We start from the raw sequence: 19,155 nt of genomic DNA, 5'->3' as shown, positions 1-19,155 counted from the left end.
TTCCTCCACCAAGAAGTTCTTCCGATTTCTCCAGTTCTAAGTAATCACCCTTGCCCACAAGCTATCCTTTCTCTATAAGACTTTCACCTTCCCCTACTCTTGTCCCTCCTACCAGAAGGGATCATGAGATAGAATAGACTTTTCTATCATCTATGACCCTCAACACAGTTCTCTGCACAATATTCATTCAACACAGGAAATATTTATTGAACAAATATACCAATAACACTAAAGAGGGACATTTGTCAGGATTCTAAAATCAAACTCTTCAGTCTGCCTAAAACGTCTTCAGTGCTATTTAGAATGTGGTTGAACAGCTTAATACATTTCAATTGTCTAAGGAGTAACTGTAAGATGACCCAAAGTAGGAGCTGTGCTCACAGTGATGACTATAAATCCTGAGAAATGGCCAAACGTATTTGGTGCACTCTGGCAGTTCTAAACCTGGCGTGATTTTGCATCCCTCTTCTTCCTTTCTCCCCCTAAATACTTGGCAATATCTAGAGACATTTCTGTTTGTCACAGCTGAAGTAGGGGATGAGGATGAAGGTGGTTACTGGCATCCACTGGGTAGAAACAAAGGGATGTTCCTAAACATCCTAATATGCACAGGATAGATCCTACTCCTCCCTCCCACCTGCAACAAGGAGCTGTTGGGCCCAAAATGTTAACAGTGTAAAGGACTCAGAATCCTGATGTACTCATTCTAGGGGAAGGCAGCATAACACAGTTTGTAATACACTAAACAGAGAAAATGGTTCCATTCAAATTCTGGGTACTTAAAAAGATAAACAATAGCCTTATCTAATATTCACGTAAGAAAGTATCCACTCCAAATTAAGGCTGCAATTAAATCCTTATTTATGTATTGTCTGTTATTTTACAAACACACATGAACATACACACAAATACACAGACTATAATAAAAAAGTAAAGAGCTACATAATCCAACAAGCTATATTTAATTACAAGAAGATACTTACCTTCAATACATCCCAATACGCCACATTATTATTGGTATCTTTGGTTAATATATGTCTCTTATCATTAAGAATGTGACACTGAATAATGCTAGCACCCCCTAAAGGAAAAAAATCCACATAATTAGCAAAACAATCCTACATTTAAATTCATAGTATGCCAAAAATGTTAACTGGCACGTAACAGAATGTAAATCATACTCGTCCCTAGAAAGGAGAAGGGAAATCAGAAGACCATGTAATTATATCTAAGGCAATTTAGGGCCAATCAAAGAAAGACTGATTTTAATATCACATTAGAGAAGACTCTTCATTCACTTCAAAGGGCTACTACTGGAAAAGGCAAAGCCCTTAATAATATTTTACCCACTGGGAAAAGTCCAAATGATGGAAATCTCCGAATTAGTTTCATCTCTCATTAACTTTTGCTTCCCATCTTCCTTCGTTTTATGCCTCCCGAATAAAGGTAACAGCACAGACTAACTACAGATAAACGCACCATTCAATACTCTAACCCCAAACTCTGACCTTGAAGAGAGAGCTGCCACTCCCAGTTGGAGTGTGCACCCTTTCTGGCTTGTGCCAAAAGACATTAAACCTTATACCTTGTACAAAGTGGCTGTTGGCTTTACCAAGACCATGATTCCTTTAACACTGGGCAAAAAGATTAACTCAATAAAGCTCTCTCTTTTTTTTTGCTTTTTATGGCTGCACCCATGGCATATGGAGGTTCCCAGGCTAGTGGTCAAATCAGAGTTGCAGCTGCCGGCCTACACCACAGCCACAGCAATGTCTCCCAGCTGCATCTGCAACCTACACCACAGTTCATGGCAATGCTGGATCCTTAACCCACTGAGCAAGGCCAGGGATGGAACCTGCATCCTCACGGATACTAGTCAGATTCGAAGAAAGCTCAATTTTTAAAGTCACTAAAAAGCATTTTAAAAATATCTTTTTCAAGAGTTCCTGTCATGGCATAGTGGAAATGAATCCGACTAGGAACCATAAGGTTGTGGGTTCGATTCCTGGTCTTGCTCAGTGGAGTAAGGATCCATGAACTGTGGTGTAGGTCACAGAGTCGGCTTGGATTTGGCGTGGCTGTGGTGTAGGCCGGCAGCTGTAGCTCCAATTAGACCCCTAGCCTGGGAACTTCCATATGCCACAAGGGCGGCTCTAAAAAGATAGAAGATAAATAAATAAATAAATAAAATCTTTTTCTTCTATTAAACCAATTAGGAGTTCCCATCATGGTGCAGGGGAAATGAATCTGACTAGGAACCGTGAGGTTTTGGGTTCGATCCCTGGCCTCACTCAGAGGGTTAGGGGTCTGGCATTGCCATGAGCTGTGGTGTAGGTAGTCACAGACGTGGTTCCGATCTGGCATTGCTGTGGGTGTGGCTGTGGCTGGCAGCTGTAACTCTGATTAGACCCCTGGCCTGGGAACCTCTATATATCACCGGTGCAGCCCTAAAAAGACAAAAAAAAAAAAAAATTACTATTAGACTTTGGTTGACATCAAAATTACATTTAAAGGAAGGTCATCTCCCTTATTTTGTCAATCTCTTAGTAACTATAATCAACCTCAGTAAAAGGTACAATACCTTCCAATATCCTTACTTACCTTTAATAACCTGGTCAGGTTGTGTACACAGGGGTGTTATAGGATTTGTACAGTCATTGTCATAATCTCCAGAGGCTCTAAAATTATGAATTCCCTTCAATGTCTAAAGGAACAAAATTTATGATTTAATTATCTTATGCTTTATAAGCGTTGCCAATCCATTTAAAGCGGCAAGAAAGATAATAAATGGATGAGAAAAACTCAACAATAACAACATCAACCAAAAATACTTAGTCACAAAGTACAATTAAATACTACCATGATTAAAAAAATAGGACAAATATTAAGAAGAGAATGTTGTCTTTTTGGAGAGAACAGGGGGCACTCTTTTAGGTAAAGCTATGTTGATCTCAAATTGGCAAAATAAAATTTAGACAAAAAAATATAACTTTTTTTTTACAAGTACAGAGAAAGACCACTTGACCTGCACATAAACAGGAATAAACACAGTTACTCTGTTATTATCCACCAATAAAGTCTGGTAAGCAAGAAAACTTAAATCTTCTTCCATTAAGATTTATGAATTAATAGTACTTCTGTGACTTCTCTCTACGTATCCCCTATTTCTATCCCTGTTCTTCACACTACAAAGAAAAGGAAATGAATTTGAAAGAATTTCTGCTTTCTTTTATGTTTAGAAAAACAGAATCCTGACGAATTTCCCTGCTGTGTTGGTACTTAGGCTGCCTCTTTTCAAATGCAGCTTCATGAGGTTGGAAGCTTTATTAATCTTTACTGGGTTTTTGTTTTTTGTTTTTGTTTTTTTGCCATTTCTTGGGCCGCTCCCACGGCATATGGAGGTTCCCAGGCTAGGGGTCTAATCAGAGCTGCAGCTGCCAGCCCATGCCAGAGCCACAGCAAAGCGGGATCCGAGCTACGTCTGCGACCTACACCACAGCTCACAGCAACGCCGGATCCTTAACCCACTGAGCAAGGGCAGGGATCGAACCCGAAACCTCATGGTTCCTAGTCGGATTCGTTAAACACTGCACCATGACAGGAACTCCGATCTTTACTGGTTTTATCAGGGAACAGTGCCCATTCTAAGCACATCAAATGTATATCTTGGCTCCTGACAAAGAAATCAGAAGCTGCATTTTGACTATGATCTTAATTTTTGTATAATCCTTAGGATCACACTTGCATTCATAAGGGCTTTCAGATTTCTGCCACAGTCCCAAAGCATGCAGAGAGCCCGGCTCATATTGAGCATTTGCTACTGGTTTCTGGCAGGTCTATGATAACAAACCACATATTTATAAACCTTTGCTGGTATACAATGGCTCACTTACCCATTTATTTACTGTAGACTTCGTTGTTGCAACCCAGATGGCAGGAGGGGGGTCAGCTGATCTATCAAGCTCCATCTGAAAAAAAGCACAAGAGTATTGCTTTGCAGAATGCTGACTCTTCTGAATTGCCAGGACCAGCTATATATTATTAAATATCAACTCCTTCATTCAACATATTTGTGAGTTGACTATACCACAGCATGTGTTAAAAGCTAGGGATGTAAAGAAGTATGAAAAAGTCTCTTTGCTAAAGGAATCCATAGCCCTATAAAAGTGTAATAAGGGTGACCTCTTGCCAAAAACAGTAGCCTAAAGTTTTAAGTGTGGTTAATTTAAAGGTTTTACATGAGTATAGTCAAAAGGATGACTTGCCATAACCTTTGGTTTTGCCACTCTTTTGCTTTTATGTTCTTAGTAACAAGCAAATACATTTTTTTTCTTTGAAAATGTTGTATCAAAACCCAAAACAAAATAACCAGTCTAACAACACAGCAAAAGTGAAAAGTGTCCACATAATCCATTGCCCCCGCCTTGCCTAAGGAACACAAATGTACACTGTGAAGTTTACTGCATCCGCCTGTATTTTTAAAATACTATACATATAAAAATACACATGTACCTATTTATATACTATGCAAATGCAATCACTCTACATTTGCCCACTATTCTTCTTGCACCAGGAAATTGCAAGTTTGGAGACACAGGGACCAGCTGAACCACTAGTAAGCAGGAATCCTCTTCAGTTCAAAGTGATGTTCCTTATAACATGGTTATGCCTATGCTAAATTCTAGTCCTTTTCTCCATATCCAAGAGATCCTGGCAGCTGCAGGACTCACAGTGCAGTGTTCTTCTTCCACGCCTGCCTGTCTCTCCCCATCAGTGTGCTTCCTGTACACATGCTGTGTCTGTAGGACTTCATCCTCAATGCTCTTGCTTCCCTAAAGGATTGTTGGTTGTGTCCATTAGGCTGTGCCATCTGCTTTAAGGAATGGCACTTGGCCACTTTGATGTGAGCTCTCAGACCACAGGCAGCCTCTCAAGTGTCTAATTTGATCTCTAATTCCTCTTTCAGCCCTTCCTCCTACACTGTGGTCTAGGTTTCAGATGTCACTTAGTTTTATAGATAATGGATTTGTATCTGCAGTTCTTTTTCTTGTTTTCATTGTTGTTTTCAGATGCTTTCTGAGATGCTGTTTTTATGCCTCTCTTTTAAATCTGGAAATCTCCTCACTATTGTTTTAATGTGCAATTCTGTGAACTGCAAGACCAAACATTTTGTCAAATGGTAACTAGCCATTTTTTAGTCTAGGCTTCACTTTAAGTAGGTGTCAATACGGATGGCTTCTCAAGTACCCTTTTACCCACCTCCCAGGACTATTTTGAGGTAGTGATGGTTTGGAATATGAGTGACCTCACTCCCTCTTCTTCACAAGCACCTTTCCACTCTCTCCTCTTGAGGCAGTGGACACATTTCTGCTTTGCTGTCTGCTCATAGGTACCTGAACTCATATTCCTCCTCCACAGACAGAAGAGCTCAGGAGCACTGTGGTGCTGCCTCACTAGGATTTGCCAGCAGGACAGCCACCCATTCATAACATATCTAAGAAGTCACCATTTCTTCCACAGGTGACTAACAATTATGTCGAAGTATCTTTTTTACAACCCTGCAGTTGATTCACATTCTAACATCAATTTTGTTCTATTTGGCTAACATGTGTAATAATCTTAATTATAAATCTAAAGCATGTGACATACCTTGAGAACTGGAGCTTTTTCTTCACAAATTAGCACTCGAATGTCAGGGTTTCTTAGGTCTGTACAATAAATCTTCCTGTCCCTTCCTCCAGAATACACGTGTGTGAAGGCATCATTGACCTGCAGAGCCCAAACGCCTTCATCATGCACTCGGTATGTTGCTATACATCTCTGCTGGCCAAGGGACCAAAGGCGAATTGTCCCATCAGAACTGCCGGAAAGGCACTGGGAACAAATAAAGCTAAGGTTAGAAACCAGCCAGCATTTCCTATTTCTTGTGCTTTGCACTTGGCTGCTCTCCTGACTCCACACCATCGAACACACACCTCTAACAACCTCTACTCCTGCTTCTGATAAAGACTTCCGACAATCACACGCTGCAGGCTGAAATGAACAAAGACAACAGTACAGGCTCAAGCAGGGAGCCCTCTGGGAAAACTTCCTCTGTCCTCTATACCTGGCCACCTGCAGCATTAGCATCTCTTGGGAATATGCTAAAAATGTAAATTCCCAAGTCCCATTCCAGATCTAATGAGACAGAAACTCTGGTGGGGCCAAGCAATCCGTGTTTTGACAGGCTTTCCAGGTCATTCTGGTACGCCAAGTCTGACAATCACTGTACTAGGCAAGCAAGCCTTTTGGAGTCCTGGAGCACACCTCTGTTTTGTCAGTGCCTTCACGGCTCTGAATTCCTGATGGCCTTCCAGGTCTCCTGGATTCTACTGAGAGGACCCCAAAGCAAAAAATCCAGGCTTGCTACCTAATCTCTGTGACCCTGGGGTAATTCCCACATGAACCTCAAGTTCAACGTCCATTAACACAAAATGTGGACCCTTAGCATTCAAAGTCAACACTGGAAATTCTGACAATTTCTAAAGGCTTAGGACTGTCAACTATATAGAAGTTGCTGGCACATAAGTCAAGGCTGAGCACATTGTGAGTATAACAGAAAGAAAATCAACCACTCCATGTTTGCATTCAGCATGCCTGGTATTCTCTCCCAGTTACTGTGGTGACTTGAGGAAGGGGACAAAAACTTATTCTTTGGGGGAAAAAATGGCCCAAGGAGAAAAGCAACTGCTGGTGCTGATGTATGAAATTAAGTAGGCAAAGAGCTTCAAAGAAGAGACGATAGTCAAGGGCTGGGAGACCTGGATGTTTGAATAGATGAGACCTTCAGGAATATTAAGGGTTTACTGATCTGCTCTGTGACATGACAGGGCCACCAGAACTCTGGACATGTTTAGTTAAATAAACACATACTTGGAGTTCCTGTTGTGGTGCACTGGAAATGAATCCAACTAGTATCCATGATGCAGGCTCAATCCCTGGCCTCACTCAGTGGGTTAAGTATCCTGTGTTGCTGTGGTTGTGGTATAGGCCAACAGCTGTAGCTTTGATTCGACCCCTAGCCTGGAAACTTCCATATGCCACAGGTACGGCCCTAAAAAGCAAAAAATAAATAAGTAAATAAAATTAAAAAAAAAAAAAAACACATGCTAACAGACTCCCCTATAAGCTGTCAGGAGTACCACTGCCTTTTAAAAAAAAATTTTTTTTTTTAACATTTTTGCCTTTTTTAGGGCCACACCTAAGTCATATGGATGTTCCCAGGCTAGGGGTCAAAACGGAGCTAAAGTTGCCATGCTACATCAGAGCCACAGCAATGTCAGGCCAGGGATTGAACTTGTGTCCCCGTGGATACTAGTCTGGATACTAGTTGGGTTTGTTACCGCTAAGCCATGATGGGAACTCCACCACTGCTTTAATTACCATTCCAACTAGTTCACAAGAGAGCCAAGAGACTAACCAAAAAACAAACTGTCAGGAGTTAAGGTCACAAGCAGACCTTCATCACATGTGTAGGAGCACTGTGGCAATCTAATAGGGAGAATGCAGGGAGGAGCTCCCCATTCCAGGAAGAGATGTCACTCTTGGGTAGCAAAGCTGTTAGTAAAGCATTGATCACTCAGATCCTAGACCACGTATCTACAGGGAGTAAGGTCCAACAACTTTAGTATAAGGAAGGCAAAGATGATGGGTTGGTAGTCTTTGCAGGCTGGGCAACTTGCAATGATAAAGAGTTAAGTCCCAAACCCAGAAGGCACAGCTGAAAGCAGATAAGGAAATATAGAGTGTATTAGAGTTCTATATGACCCCTGATACAGAATACAGGGGTGATATAGAAATAATCTCTGATGGTAGTCAGTATTCTAAGACTGCTAAAAAGCAGGCCCCCAAACAGACAGTAATCATTTTAAAGTACAGTGATGAAGTTCCCTTGTGGTACAGTGGGTTAAGGATCCAGCATTGTCACTGCAGTGGCTTGAGTTGCTGTGGTATGGGTCTAATCCTTGGCCTGGGAATTTTTTATATGCCACAGGCATAGCCAAAAAAAAAAAAAAATGTAAAGTATAATGCTCATGAACATCTCTGTAGATTGGGTATTATGGTTGAGGATGAGCCTATTTTATAGGTATTCTAGTGCCTGATGTCCTGTAGGAGCCAGAGGAGTCATCAAGACATTTCCCACAGCCTCCACCCTTCCACTGAGTAAACATGAAGACTACTATATTATGAAGTGGCTTCCTGGAACTAAGACAGAATACTCCAAATGGTTCTGCTAAGTCACCAGAATAGGGACTATTAGGAAAAAAGATTCTATAGCCTGAACAGGTGCTGTGTGTTTCTGCTCACGTTGATGAGAGGTAACAGTGTACTGGAGCCAGGTTACTGTTGACCAACACAAAGTGTTTTTGGAATGATCACTTAAACATAATTGTAATTGTCAAAAGAGAGCAGCCTAGTGGCAAGGTGGGGCTAAATGCGGCTTAGTGCTCAGCGACCACTGGACCCATAAGCTAGGTTCAGCAGCACCTGTATTAAGAAGAAAAATCCTGTAAGTGACATACAAGGACGTGACTGACTTGAGCTAGATGACTGGTTGTCCCAGCTCCTCAAGAAACTGTCCAAGCGAATCCAATGAATGAAAAACCCAGGTGGCTTGGCCTAGTAATATCACCAATCAAAACAACTGCAACGTTGACAGACCACAAATAGTAAGATATGCTAAATATCTAACTATAACAAAGGATGTGATGTAATAGGATGACATACGTGGGATTTGCTGGCCTACACACATCTCTTTTTTTTTTTTTTGGTCTTTTTGCCTTTTCTAGGGCTACTCTCTCGGCATATGGAGATTCCCAGGCCAGGGCTCCAATTAGAGCCGTAGCCACCGGCCTACCCCAGAGCCACAGCAATGCGGGATCCGAGCCGCGTCTGCAACCTACACCACAGCTCACGGCAACGCCGGATCCTTAACCCACTGAGCAAGGTCAGGGATCGAAACCGCAACCTCATGGTTTCTAGTCGGATTCGTTAATCACTGCGCCACGACAGGAACTCCAAGGCCTGTACACATCTTATACATATACATATATCGTATGTTAGACGCTTTCAGGGCAACTCTGTAGGATGCAATATAAACTCTGCCAGTAACTGCTAACTCTCTTCCATATTGCAAGAGTTTGAGAATCAGTAAGCAAAGGTTCTTTTTTTCTCCTCTCTTTTTCTCAGTTGAGTAGTTGTCTACTTGATCAATTCCCCAATGTAACTGCCATGCTCTTGGTGGTTAAATTTACATTTAGTCTCTAGCTGCCAATAAGAAAAATGAATGGAGGTACTACAGGAGGAATGATATCTGCTCAATTATGCACTCTAAGGCTGAAAGGCAGCTTTTATTTTTATTTTTAAATTTTATTTCATTTTTCTTTTTCAGCTCCCACCCCCACCCACTGCATATGGAAGTGCCCTGGCCAGGGATCGAATCAGAGCCAGAGCTGCGATCTACGCCACAGCTGCAGCAAGGGTGGATCCTGAAACCACTGCACCAGGCCAAGGATGGAACCAGGACCCCCACAGAGACAAGTTGTATCATTAATCCAGTGCACCACAGCAGAAACTCCAAGGCAGGTTTTAAAGTAGTATCATATCACTGTCTCTGCTTTCAGTAAGTGCAGCTAACCTCAGGAGAAGTTCATTTGTAACTATACATGCTACTTATATCATCTTAGGTAAAAAGACATTAATAATTGTCTATAGAGGAAACAAGGCATAAAGTGTAATAGATAGGAGAAGATTTAAGAAAAGTCTGCCAAGACCATAGCCCCCTTCTGGAAACCATCTTGTCCATAGCCCCAACTTAAGGGCAGCCCCATGGAGACCATATGATCCAGCTCAATCCTGGACATGGACAACTATCTTCAGTGCAGCCTAGCACCTACTGCAAGACAGTGAGGAGCTGACTGCATTGGGCTTTTTAGACTCGGATGAAAATGCTGCTACAAAGAAACTCAAGAGTTCTAGAAAATGGCATGGCTTACAGGTAAGAATATACTTATCATTTCTACTCTTCTTATCAACTATCCTAAATATTATGATTTCCACTTTGCAGATGAGCCAAATAAGGACTAGCAAAGAAGAGTCCTCTCGCCGAGGCCACATAATACATTAACATCAAGATCCTTTCATATCTCCAAAGACCTTCACAGACATCTTTAAGCCTCTCTGCCTGGTTCTGAAAAATGATTTCTTTCCTTTGGCCAGTTTTTCGAACTTTCCTTTCACCTCCGGAGACACAGGTTTCTCTAATTAATGTGTGTGGCAATCTCCATGACATAATTTCCACAAGACTAACACACTGATGGTTGTTTTCCCATCTCATCACATTCCTACTCTCCCTCTTCTAACCCCATCATAGTCAGTACCAATTATCCCTGCCCTATGAAAAAAAGGCAGGGCTATGTGGTAGAGGTATGTCATACACGACATAAAATGGTGCTGTTTTTATTTATTATCAACACTGATGAAAGTTTATTTTTCTACTGCTACAGAAGAGACAGAATTGCGATTTATAATTCACTAATTATGTGGCCAACAGGGTACTAATACATGTTCAAATGTTACCAAAATGTTTTTCTTTGAAGTGCTGACTCTAAGTACTATATTAAATAACTAAACCTCCAGACCATATCTACATAGTCAACTGATGAAATCTGCCCTGAAACCAGACCCCCTGTGAAGAAATTTTCCACTTACTACATTGCCAGAGAGCATTCAATACCAAAGCTTCCTTTTGCTTTGCATAGGGAACATTTTAAATTATTTTAGCCTAAACATATAAGTGCACATATCACCTACATTAGAATTAGTCTTAGGAAATCCCTTCTTTAGCCTTTATTTAAAAGTGATGCAAACAGAATAATTTCAAAATGTGGATTATTTTTTGTGCAACTGAGTATTTTAAGAATTTAAAAACTAGACCAAGGTTTATAGGTGTGGCTTTTGGTTCAAACCAACCATGTAACAATATACAAAGTGGGGGAACTTCTGTTGGATGAAATTTTTGACAAGGACAGTAGGTAAATGTTCATGTGAACTGCATACCTGTGTGCCATCTCTGTTCAACAGCAATGCTTTAACATTATCTGTGTGCCCTTTAAGCTTCATTAGTTTTGCACATGTTCTTGGATCCCATACTCTTAAAACCTGTGAATTTTAACAAAGTATTACACAAACGGAGTATATACATAATCAAATTTAAATAATAGATGACTTTTGTAAATTAAATAACTATTAAATTCTAAGAGGGAAGTATGATTTCTGCCAATAGATAGGTGTCCAAGGCTCCCAACTTTTTTTTAAGTAGGAGAAAGCCTTTTTAATGTCAAAAAATGCATAGCCCTAACCGATACCACCAGCCACCCATCACTATACACGACAGTAATTATACAGTTAGACTCTCATGTGTTCAAATAAAACATTTTAGTATCTACCAGGCAAAACCACTATGTATTCTGTAATACACAGATCAAATTATTTTGGTTTCTTCGTTTTTTTTTTTTTAATTTAATTTTTATTTTTTTTGTCTTAGGGCTATACCTGCAGCATATGGAAGTTCCCAGGCTGGGGTCAAATCAGAGCTACAGATGCCAGCCTATGCCACAGCCACAGCAATGCCAGATCTGACCCACGTCCATGACCTACACCACAGCTCACAGCAACACCAGATCCTTAACCCACTAAGCAAGGCCAGGGATCGAACCTGTCCTCATGGATACTAGTAGGGTTCATTAACACAGAGCCACAATGGGAACTCCAATTTCTTTGTTTTCTAGTGTTAAAATATTCACTTTAAGTTTCCCCTTACCTTCTCAGTGGACCCTGATACAATGATTGTTCCCAGTTGATTCATGGCCAGGCTATAAATGGAATCTTTGTTCCCACTTAAAGAAGAAGCTATTAAGGATAAATGGAGCTAAATGTTAAAATCATCAGCTGTTTAGTAGCTAGTTAGCACAAACTGCAAGTTTAATTACTTGATTTAGAAAATCTTATCTTTAACATTACTCTAAGGAAACGAAATCTACCTATAATGCAGATAATTCTAAATAATAATACTGTTAACAAAATTAACAGCTCTTCTTGAGTATACACAAGTGCTCAATAAATATTTGCTAAAATGAACTGTACAGCCATTTAAAAACTATCTGCATAAGTACTGTATTTTCAGAGATATACATGTGCTAATACATATGAAAATTGGTTAAACTCACTATGTACAAGAAAACACAAATCAAAAAAAATACGATTTTCACCTACCAAGTCAGATAAAAAAAACAAAGCAATATTTAATTCTCAAAAAATAAAGTTAAAATGGCATTCTCATACATTATTTGTGGAAGGATAATTTGGTACAACTCTTCTGGAAGGAAATTAAGTAATATATAGATAGAATCATATTCATGTTCTCTGATTCAGAACCCAACCCCACTGAAGTATGTTTATAAAATAATCTATATGGTACGATCCTAATTTTACAACAAAGAATAAGTACAAACAACAAAATACTGAGGTGTTATGAATAAAGGAATACACGTAAAGTATTTAGAAAAGTAACTGCTTGTATTAAGTGCTCAATGTTAGCTGTTAATATTATTTCCAGAATTATATTTAAAAAAACTTATTTGATATGTCTAATTTCTAAGCAAAACATATCTGTTGCAGAATCTATAACCACTAACTAAGTCTGGTCTTTGACCTGGGTACAATCTTACTCTTTTTTTTTTCTTTTCTTTTCTTTTTTTTTTTTTGTCTTTTTAGGGCCCCAACTGTGGCATACGGAGGTTCCCAGGCTAGGGCTCAAATTGGAATGGTAGCCATTGGCCTATGCCACAGCCACAACAACGCCAGATCCGAGCCTCATCTATGACTTACACCACAGCTCATGGCAACATCAGATCCTTAACCCACTGAGTGAGGCCTGGAATCGAACCTGCATCCTCATGAATGCTAGTCAGATTCACTTCCATCGAGCCAGGATGGGAACTCCAACAATCTTACTCTTTTTGCTTTGTTCCTGCCTGTGAGTGTCTCTTTCAGGAAGGCCTTACATCTAGAGAGAGCTAAATGATGTATCATGACAGCCCCTGGCAGACTGCACAGGTGAAAAATCACAGAGAACAAGGGGAGAATAGTGTCTGACCTTCACATATTTCCTGAGAAAAAGGACAAAATAATATTCAAGAAATTATAAATACTAGTCTCCCAACTTGCCCTTAATGGTACATGCTAGGTTACACAAGTTTTAATAGCTGTGGCAACATGAGTATTCTGCAGTCATGACAAATTGGACCTATTATGTAGGGATCTAGATAGTTCAGGCCCATATCCTGAATACTGACCCACTAGGCCAGGCTTAGCTGAAAATGCTCCTAAGAATCTCTACTGACACCTTCCTTAGAGTACTCTAATAGGCTGGGCCAAGTGTGAGGCCAAGTTTCAAGTCTAGACTTGTTTGGGTCTGACTAAGTCATCTGAGATCTCTTAGGCTGATGAGGCAACCATGCTATTAACCTGCTGTGAATATCTCTGAATTGCCTCTAGAAGCAGCCCAGCCTCCCCGAACTCTTCTGGAATTGGCTGGATTCTTTAGGGCAGCTGTGAAAGTGTCATGAAATATTGGCACTAAAACCCTTTCTTTCCTTTGGGTATTTTCCAACTTGGCCATTAATTCAAAGACTTTTGGTATATGGTTAACATTTCTAAAGTCAAAAACTGCCAACTTTGCCAAGTAATCACGACTTGCATCAATAATATCTGCCTAGAGTATGGCTTTTGGCCAGACAAAGCTGTGGGATATACAAAGTAACAGGACAGACACTTTAGCTAGGATGCTAACACACGCACATGTGTAAAAATAACCAGGTAACAGCTGGAGAAGCTACCATTTTTAGATGCAGTGAGGGACTAGCTCTTTGCTGTTCGATCATACTCCTGGTAGCTAGAATACTACAGGTGGAAGCATTCTCAAAATATAAACGAGTGTCTCAAGGCAACCCTATCAAAGATGTTTTATAAACCATTTTCTATTTATGTCAATTGGACCACTTTCAAAGAAATTTTTTTCAAACACCTTACTTGTGACAGTGTTATTTGAGGCAGTCAACGCTGTTAGAGTATTCACATCCCAAAGGAATATTTGTCTGTCCAACCCAGCCGATGCTACCAGTTCTTTATCCTTGGCATATGCTAAGGCCTTTACATAATCCTGTAACAGAACACACATACTATGATCTGCTCTGAAGAGAAATAGCAAATGAGCCACATAAAGCACTGAGATCCCAGTATTACACTGAAGATACTGAAAACTGTGTTAGTTGTTTACCTTATGTGTCCTTAATGTTGACATGCAGAATCCTTTATGTGCATTCCATACTTTTACTGTTGTGTCAGAAGAAGCAGATATTACTAGAAGAGACAAAGAATTGACACACCCTTAGTAGTGTGACTTAGTACCATTTTAAAGACTTAAAACAATGTAACACTGTCCCATAGTTTCATAGAAACAAAATGTTCATACATAAATATATATTTGAATGTTTATAATATTCTTAACATCATTTCAAACATCTTTATATTCATACATGCACTTATACATACCTAAAAGCTCTTTCTAAAACCTACTGCATTTTGTCTCAAATATGTGTGTGTGTGTGTAAGTGTATATATGTATATGTGTCTACATATATATATGTACACACACACACACACATATATATGGCCATATCCATGGCATGTGGAAGTTCCTGGGCCAGGGATCAAATCTGAGCCGTAGCTGTGACTTATGCTATAGCTGTGGCAATGACAGATCCTTAACCATCTGCACCACAGTGGTAACTTTTCAAATATTTCTTTAAACAGGCAGGGCAAATTTTTTTTAATGTTCCAGCTGAAGGGGCAACTAATCTGATTGAGGAAAATTTCTTTAACATAGACTGCAAAACCAAGAAATGGATTTTACATAATAAGAACAAAAAAAGAGATACTAATAAGGCTAAAAGAATACATAATGTATGAGTCTATTTATATACAGTGAAAATGCAGGCAAACTAATCAATAGTATTTAGAAGATATGAGAGCAGTTACCTTGGGACAAGGGGTAGTGACTGAATGGCTGGCATAAGGGGGCTTCTGGTAATCTGTTTCTTCTTCTTTTTTTTTGGCCTCCCCGTTGGCCTGTGAAATTTCTGGGGCCAGGGGTTGAATCCTCACCATGGAAGCAACCCAAGCTGCTGCAGTGACAACACCAGGTCCTTAAGCCATTGTGTCACCAGGGGAGCTCTGATAATCCGTTACTTTTTTTTTTTTTGTCTTTTTAGAGCCTCACCTGCAGCACATGGAGGTTCCTAGGCTAGGGGTCAAATGGGAGCTGTAGCCACCAGCCTATACCACAGCCACAGCAACATGAGATCTGAGCCTTGTCTGCGACATACACCACAGCTCATGGCAATGCCAGATCCTTAACCACTAAGTGAGGCCAGGGATCAAAGCTGCATCTTCAAGGATGCTAGTAAGATTCATTTCCAGGGAGTTCCCGTCGTGGCGCAGTGGTTAACGAATCCGACTAGGAACCATGAGGTTGCAGGTTCGGTCCCTGACCTTGCTCAGTGGGTTAACGATCTGGCGTTGCCGTGAGCTGTGGTGTAGGTTGCAGACGCGGCTCGGATCCTGCGTTGCTGTGGCTCTGGCTTAGGGTGGTGGGTACAGCTCCGATTAGACCCCTAGCCTGGGAACCTCCATATGCCGCGGGAGTGGCCCAAAGAAATAGCAAAAAGACAAAAAAAAAAAAAAAAAGATTCATTTCCAGTGAGCCACGACAGCAACTTCTGGTAATTTGTTTCTTGACGTGGGTATTCAACTTGTAAAATCTTATTGAGCTGTATTCTCGAGGTGTGTGTGCTTTTCTGTATGTATATTATACCTCAATAAAGAAGCTTATGTAAAAAATGAAAAAGATATCAAATTGAATTAAAATCTCCCAGAAGCCCAATAATCCAAAGAAATACTTACATGTTTTTCCATTACAACAGAGTACAATGTCATTTACCCAATCAGTATGGTGTTCCATAGATGCTATATATGGATCTTGCTGAAATTAAAAGAAAAATCATAAAAAGGTCATTAGTTTTTATTAGAAGATGAAATATCTTACAAATTATAGATATGTATATATTTGCCAATTAATGTGACACTGCTCTGAGGTCTTAAAATTGACAACTGAATTCAGAGTAGAATTTCATCAAACAATTAATGCTTCCATATGATAGATGTAAATAGAAGTTTTGTTTCAGGACAGTTTTGTTGCTGATGAAAGCCTAGGTTTCCAGGACAAATGTTTAATTTTTTATGCCTTAAGTAAGGCTATAAGATCTGGGTCAGGGACAAGTGCAATAGGAAGAGGTTCACTAAAAAGGATGGAACATGAACAAATCTGCAGGCTGGGGGATCTGACTCAGTAGTGGTGAAGGCTCAAAGCAGACAGTATAGGCAGAAATGAAACTGATGAAAGAGGTGAGGAATCTAGCCTGACTGCAGAGGGAGACAGATACACTTCTGCTCTTAGCTTCCTACTGCTGTTTTCACCTGTGAAAGAGATGTTTCCTCATAGTATCTACAGTCCTTCAGAGAAGAAATGGAAGTTGAGGGCTAAAGGATCACTATTTCAATTCAGCAACTCAAAATTTTTCAATTTCTTTCACTTGGCTTAATTACCAGGAGAGTATTTAGTTACATCCTACATCGAAGACAAGACAAAAAGAATAGCTCTCTACAAAGCCTGTTTGAGAAATGGTGCTATTCAATTTTGTCATAAAATCAAGACCAGGAAGAGATGTCTGAGAGCAAGACAGGCACCTTTTTAGATTCTTCCAGGTTAGTTCTTGTGACTGTTTTTCTTAATTTGTTTGAAATACTGTAAACTTCCAGGAAGATGACATTCCAATTCAAATATAAATTCCAAAAAGCACTCCAGAGCCACAGTTTTCTTACTTTCCATGTTTTTTTTTTTTTTTTTGCTATTTCTTGGGCCGCTCTCGCGGCATATGGAGGTTCCCAGGCTAGGGGTCTAATCGGAGCTGTACCCACCACCCTAAGCCAGAGCCACAGCAACGCGGGATCCGAGCCGCGTCTGCAACCTACACCACAGCTCACGGCAACGCCGGATCGTTAACCCACTGAGCAAGGCCAGGTATCGAACCCGCAACCTCATGGTTCCTAGTCGGATTCGTTAACCACTGCGCCACGACGGGAACTCCCATTACTTTCCATATTTTTAACATTGGGCCACCACTGTTTCCACTAGTTAAAGAATTCAAAGCCCACTGGACCAAAGTCCATTTAAAGAAGCTATCCAGGAACTGTGCAGAGTAGTGGTTCTTTTTCAGACTGAACATGAGATTGAAGAGCTCACTAGAAGACACAGACTTTTAAAATGACAAGATCTAACATCAGGGTTTCAGTGTTATATTGGATTTCTACTGTTACTAACTAGCTATTTAGCCATGGGTTTCTTTGAGCCTGTTTTCCCATCTATGAAAATGGATCATAACATCTGCCTTGAAGGATTACTGTGAGAATTAAAACAACATTGGATATGAAAGTGCTAAGAATGTCTGGTACAGAGCTAGGAGTTCAAGAAGTGCTCCTTCTCCTTACCTGAATCTTCATTTCTATGTCATTCATAACACAGGCATTTCAACAACAACAACAACAAAAAGGAGCTCCTTTCCATTTGACTGGGGATTTATGTTTATACCTAATTAAGTCCTATTCTCTGTTTTCATATTTTTACACCAATTGTATACAATATAATAAGGTCCTATGGACTTTGTGGGCACTCTAATCATCACTTTTTTTTTTTTTTGCTTTTGAGGACCACACTCAAGGCATATGGAAGTTCCCAGGCTAGGGGTCAAACTGGAGCTGCAGCTGCCGGCCTATGCCACAGCCTCAACAGCATGGGATCTGAGCCATGTCTACAACCTACACCACAGTTCACAGCAATGCCAGATCCTTAACCCACTGAGTAGGGCCAGGGATCGAACCCACATCCTCATGGATGCTACACAGATTTGTTTCTGCTGCAGCACAACGGGAACTCCTCTAATCACTTTTAAATGAAGAAATCAAATATTTGTTTAAGGTTAATTATAAATATAAAAGCATATTCAATCTTTTTTTATACTGAAAATGGTTGCCAAGAAGCTTTTAGGGTACACATTTAAAACAGAAGAATAAATCCTTGAAAAGAATTCCTCCATCAGACAAATCTCCTTACTTTTTAGAAAAGAGTTCTTATCACAAACCTAGTTTATAGAGTCCCTCCCTTAGCTAAAACATTTCTGAAACTCCCATGGGGTGTTTTCCTCAGAGGCTTACTGAATTCTGGTAACTCTGTCTTTATTTATAGAATGTGCCAAATAATTCAGTGCTCAAAGAGATTAAATCTGAAACCGCGAAAGGTGCCATATTAGACCAAAATTTACTGAGTACAGATTTAAAATATAAATTTAATCCCTGCCTTACCTTGTGTTGATTGACACTCCATATTCTTATAATGGAGTCTCGACCAGCCGTGAAAAGTCTGTTTAGTGCTGGGTCCAGCTGTAGAGCATTGACTCCATTTCGGTTGTACTTCTCCACTTCATCTCGAATAACATAGGAAACCTGACAAATACGTCAAGATTGGCTGTTTATTAAACTACAAAACATGTGATAATAAAATGCAGCCTACTAACGGCCAATCTGAAATTCAAAATCCTACGTTTTCCAATATAAAACTTATTCCCCAATCCAATAAAAATTTTATTTTACTCTATACTGACTAGAGGCCTGAGGAGAGAAAAGTGACATTAATAATTAACCAAGCAAAATGAAGTTTTGCACACCAATAACACAAAAAACTTTTCCTTCAGGGAGGGCACTTTCCCATATTTTGTTATTGTTGGTAACCCCTGTCTGTTCTGCAAGAAAACCCTAGAGAACCAACCAAAAGCAATTACAATTAAGAAAAACTCAACAAGCTGGCTGGCAGCCAAAAGCAAAACTCCTCTAGTCTAATGAAATAACCAGTTAGAATATAATACATGGGGACCTCATTTATAA

At 40.0% G+C, this 19,155-nt stretch overlaps 1 protein-coding gene across 2 annotated transcripts in view; it reads right to left on the bottom strand.

The window, feature by feature from the left end:
- The window catches only part of WDR48 (WD repeat domain 48), a 51,877-nt gene that overhangs the window by 20,358 nt on the left and 12,364 nt on the right, over positions 1 to 19,155 (bottom strand). For both annotated transcript variants that reach the window (XM_047770376.1, XM_047770383.1), the window contains exons 2-11: positions 18,577 to 18,717; positions 16,063 to 16,141; positions 14,378 to 14,460; positions 14,131 to 14,260; positions 11,861 to 11,949; positions 11,098 to 11,199; positions 5,650 to 5,874; positions 3,894 to 3,968; positions 2,602 to 2,704; positions 984 to 1,081 (exon numbers count right to left, since the gene is read on the bottom strand). In XM_047770376.1, coding sequence (XP_047626332.1) covers positions 984 to 1,081; positions 2,602 to 2,704; positions 3,894 to 3,968; positions 5,650 to 5,874; positions 11,098 to 11,199; positions 11,861 to 11,949; positions 14,131 to 14,260; positions 14,378 to 14,460; positions 16,063 to 16,141; positions 18,577 to 18,717 — 1,125 coding nt within the window. The remainder of the gene's footprint in view (positions 1 to 983; positions 1,082 to 2,601; positions 2,705 to 3,893; positions 3,969 to 5,649; positions 5,875 to 11,097; positions 11,200 to 11,860; positions 11,950 to 14,130; positions 14,261 to 14,377; positions 14,461 to 16,062; positions 16,142 to 18,576; positions 18,718 to 19,155) is intronic.

This window comes from Phacochoerus africanus, chromosome 1 (assembly GCF_016906955.1).
Source record: "Phacochoerus africanus isolate WHEZ1 chromosome 1, ROS_Pafr_v1, whole genome shotgun sequence".
In the NCBI taxonomy this organism is placed as follows: domain Eukaryota; kingdom Metazoa; phylum Chordata; class Mammalia; order Artiodactyla; family Suidae; genus Phacochoerus; species Phacochoerus africanus.
The sequence above is the reverse complement of the archived record's forward strand: the minus strand, read 5'-3'. Positions and strand labels throughout refer to the sequence as shown.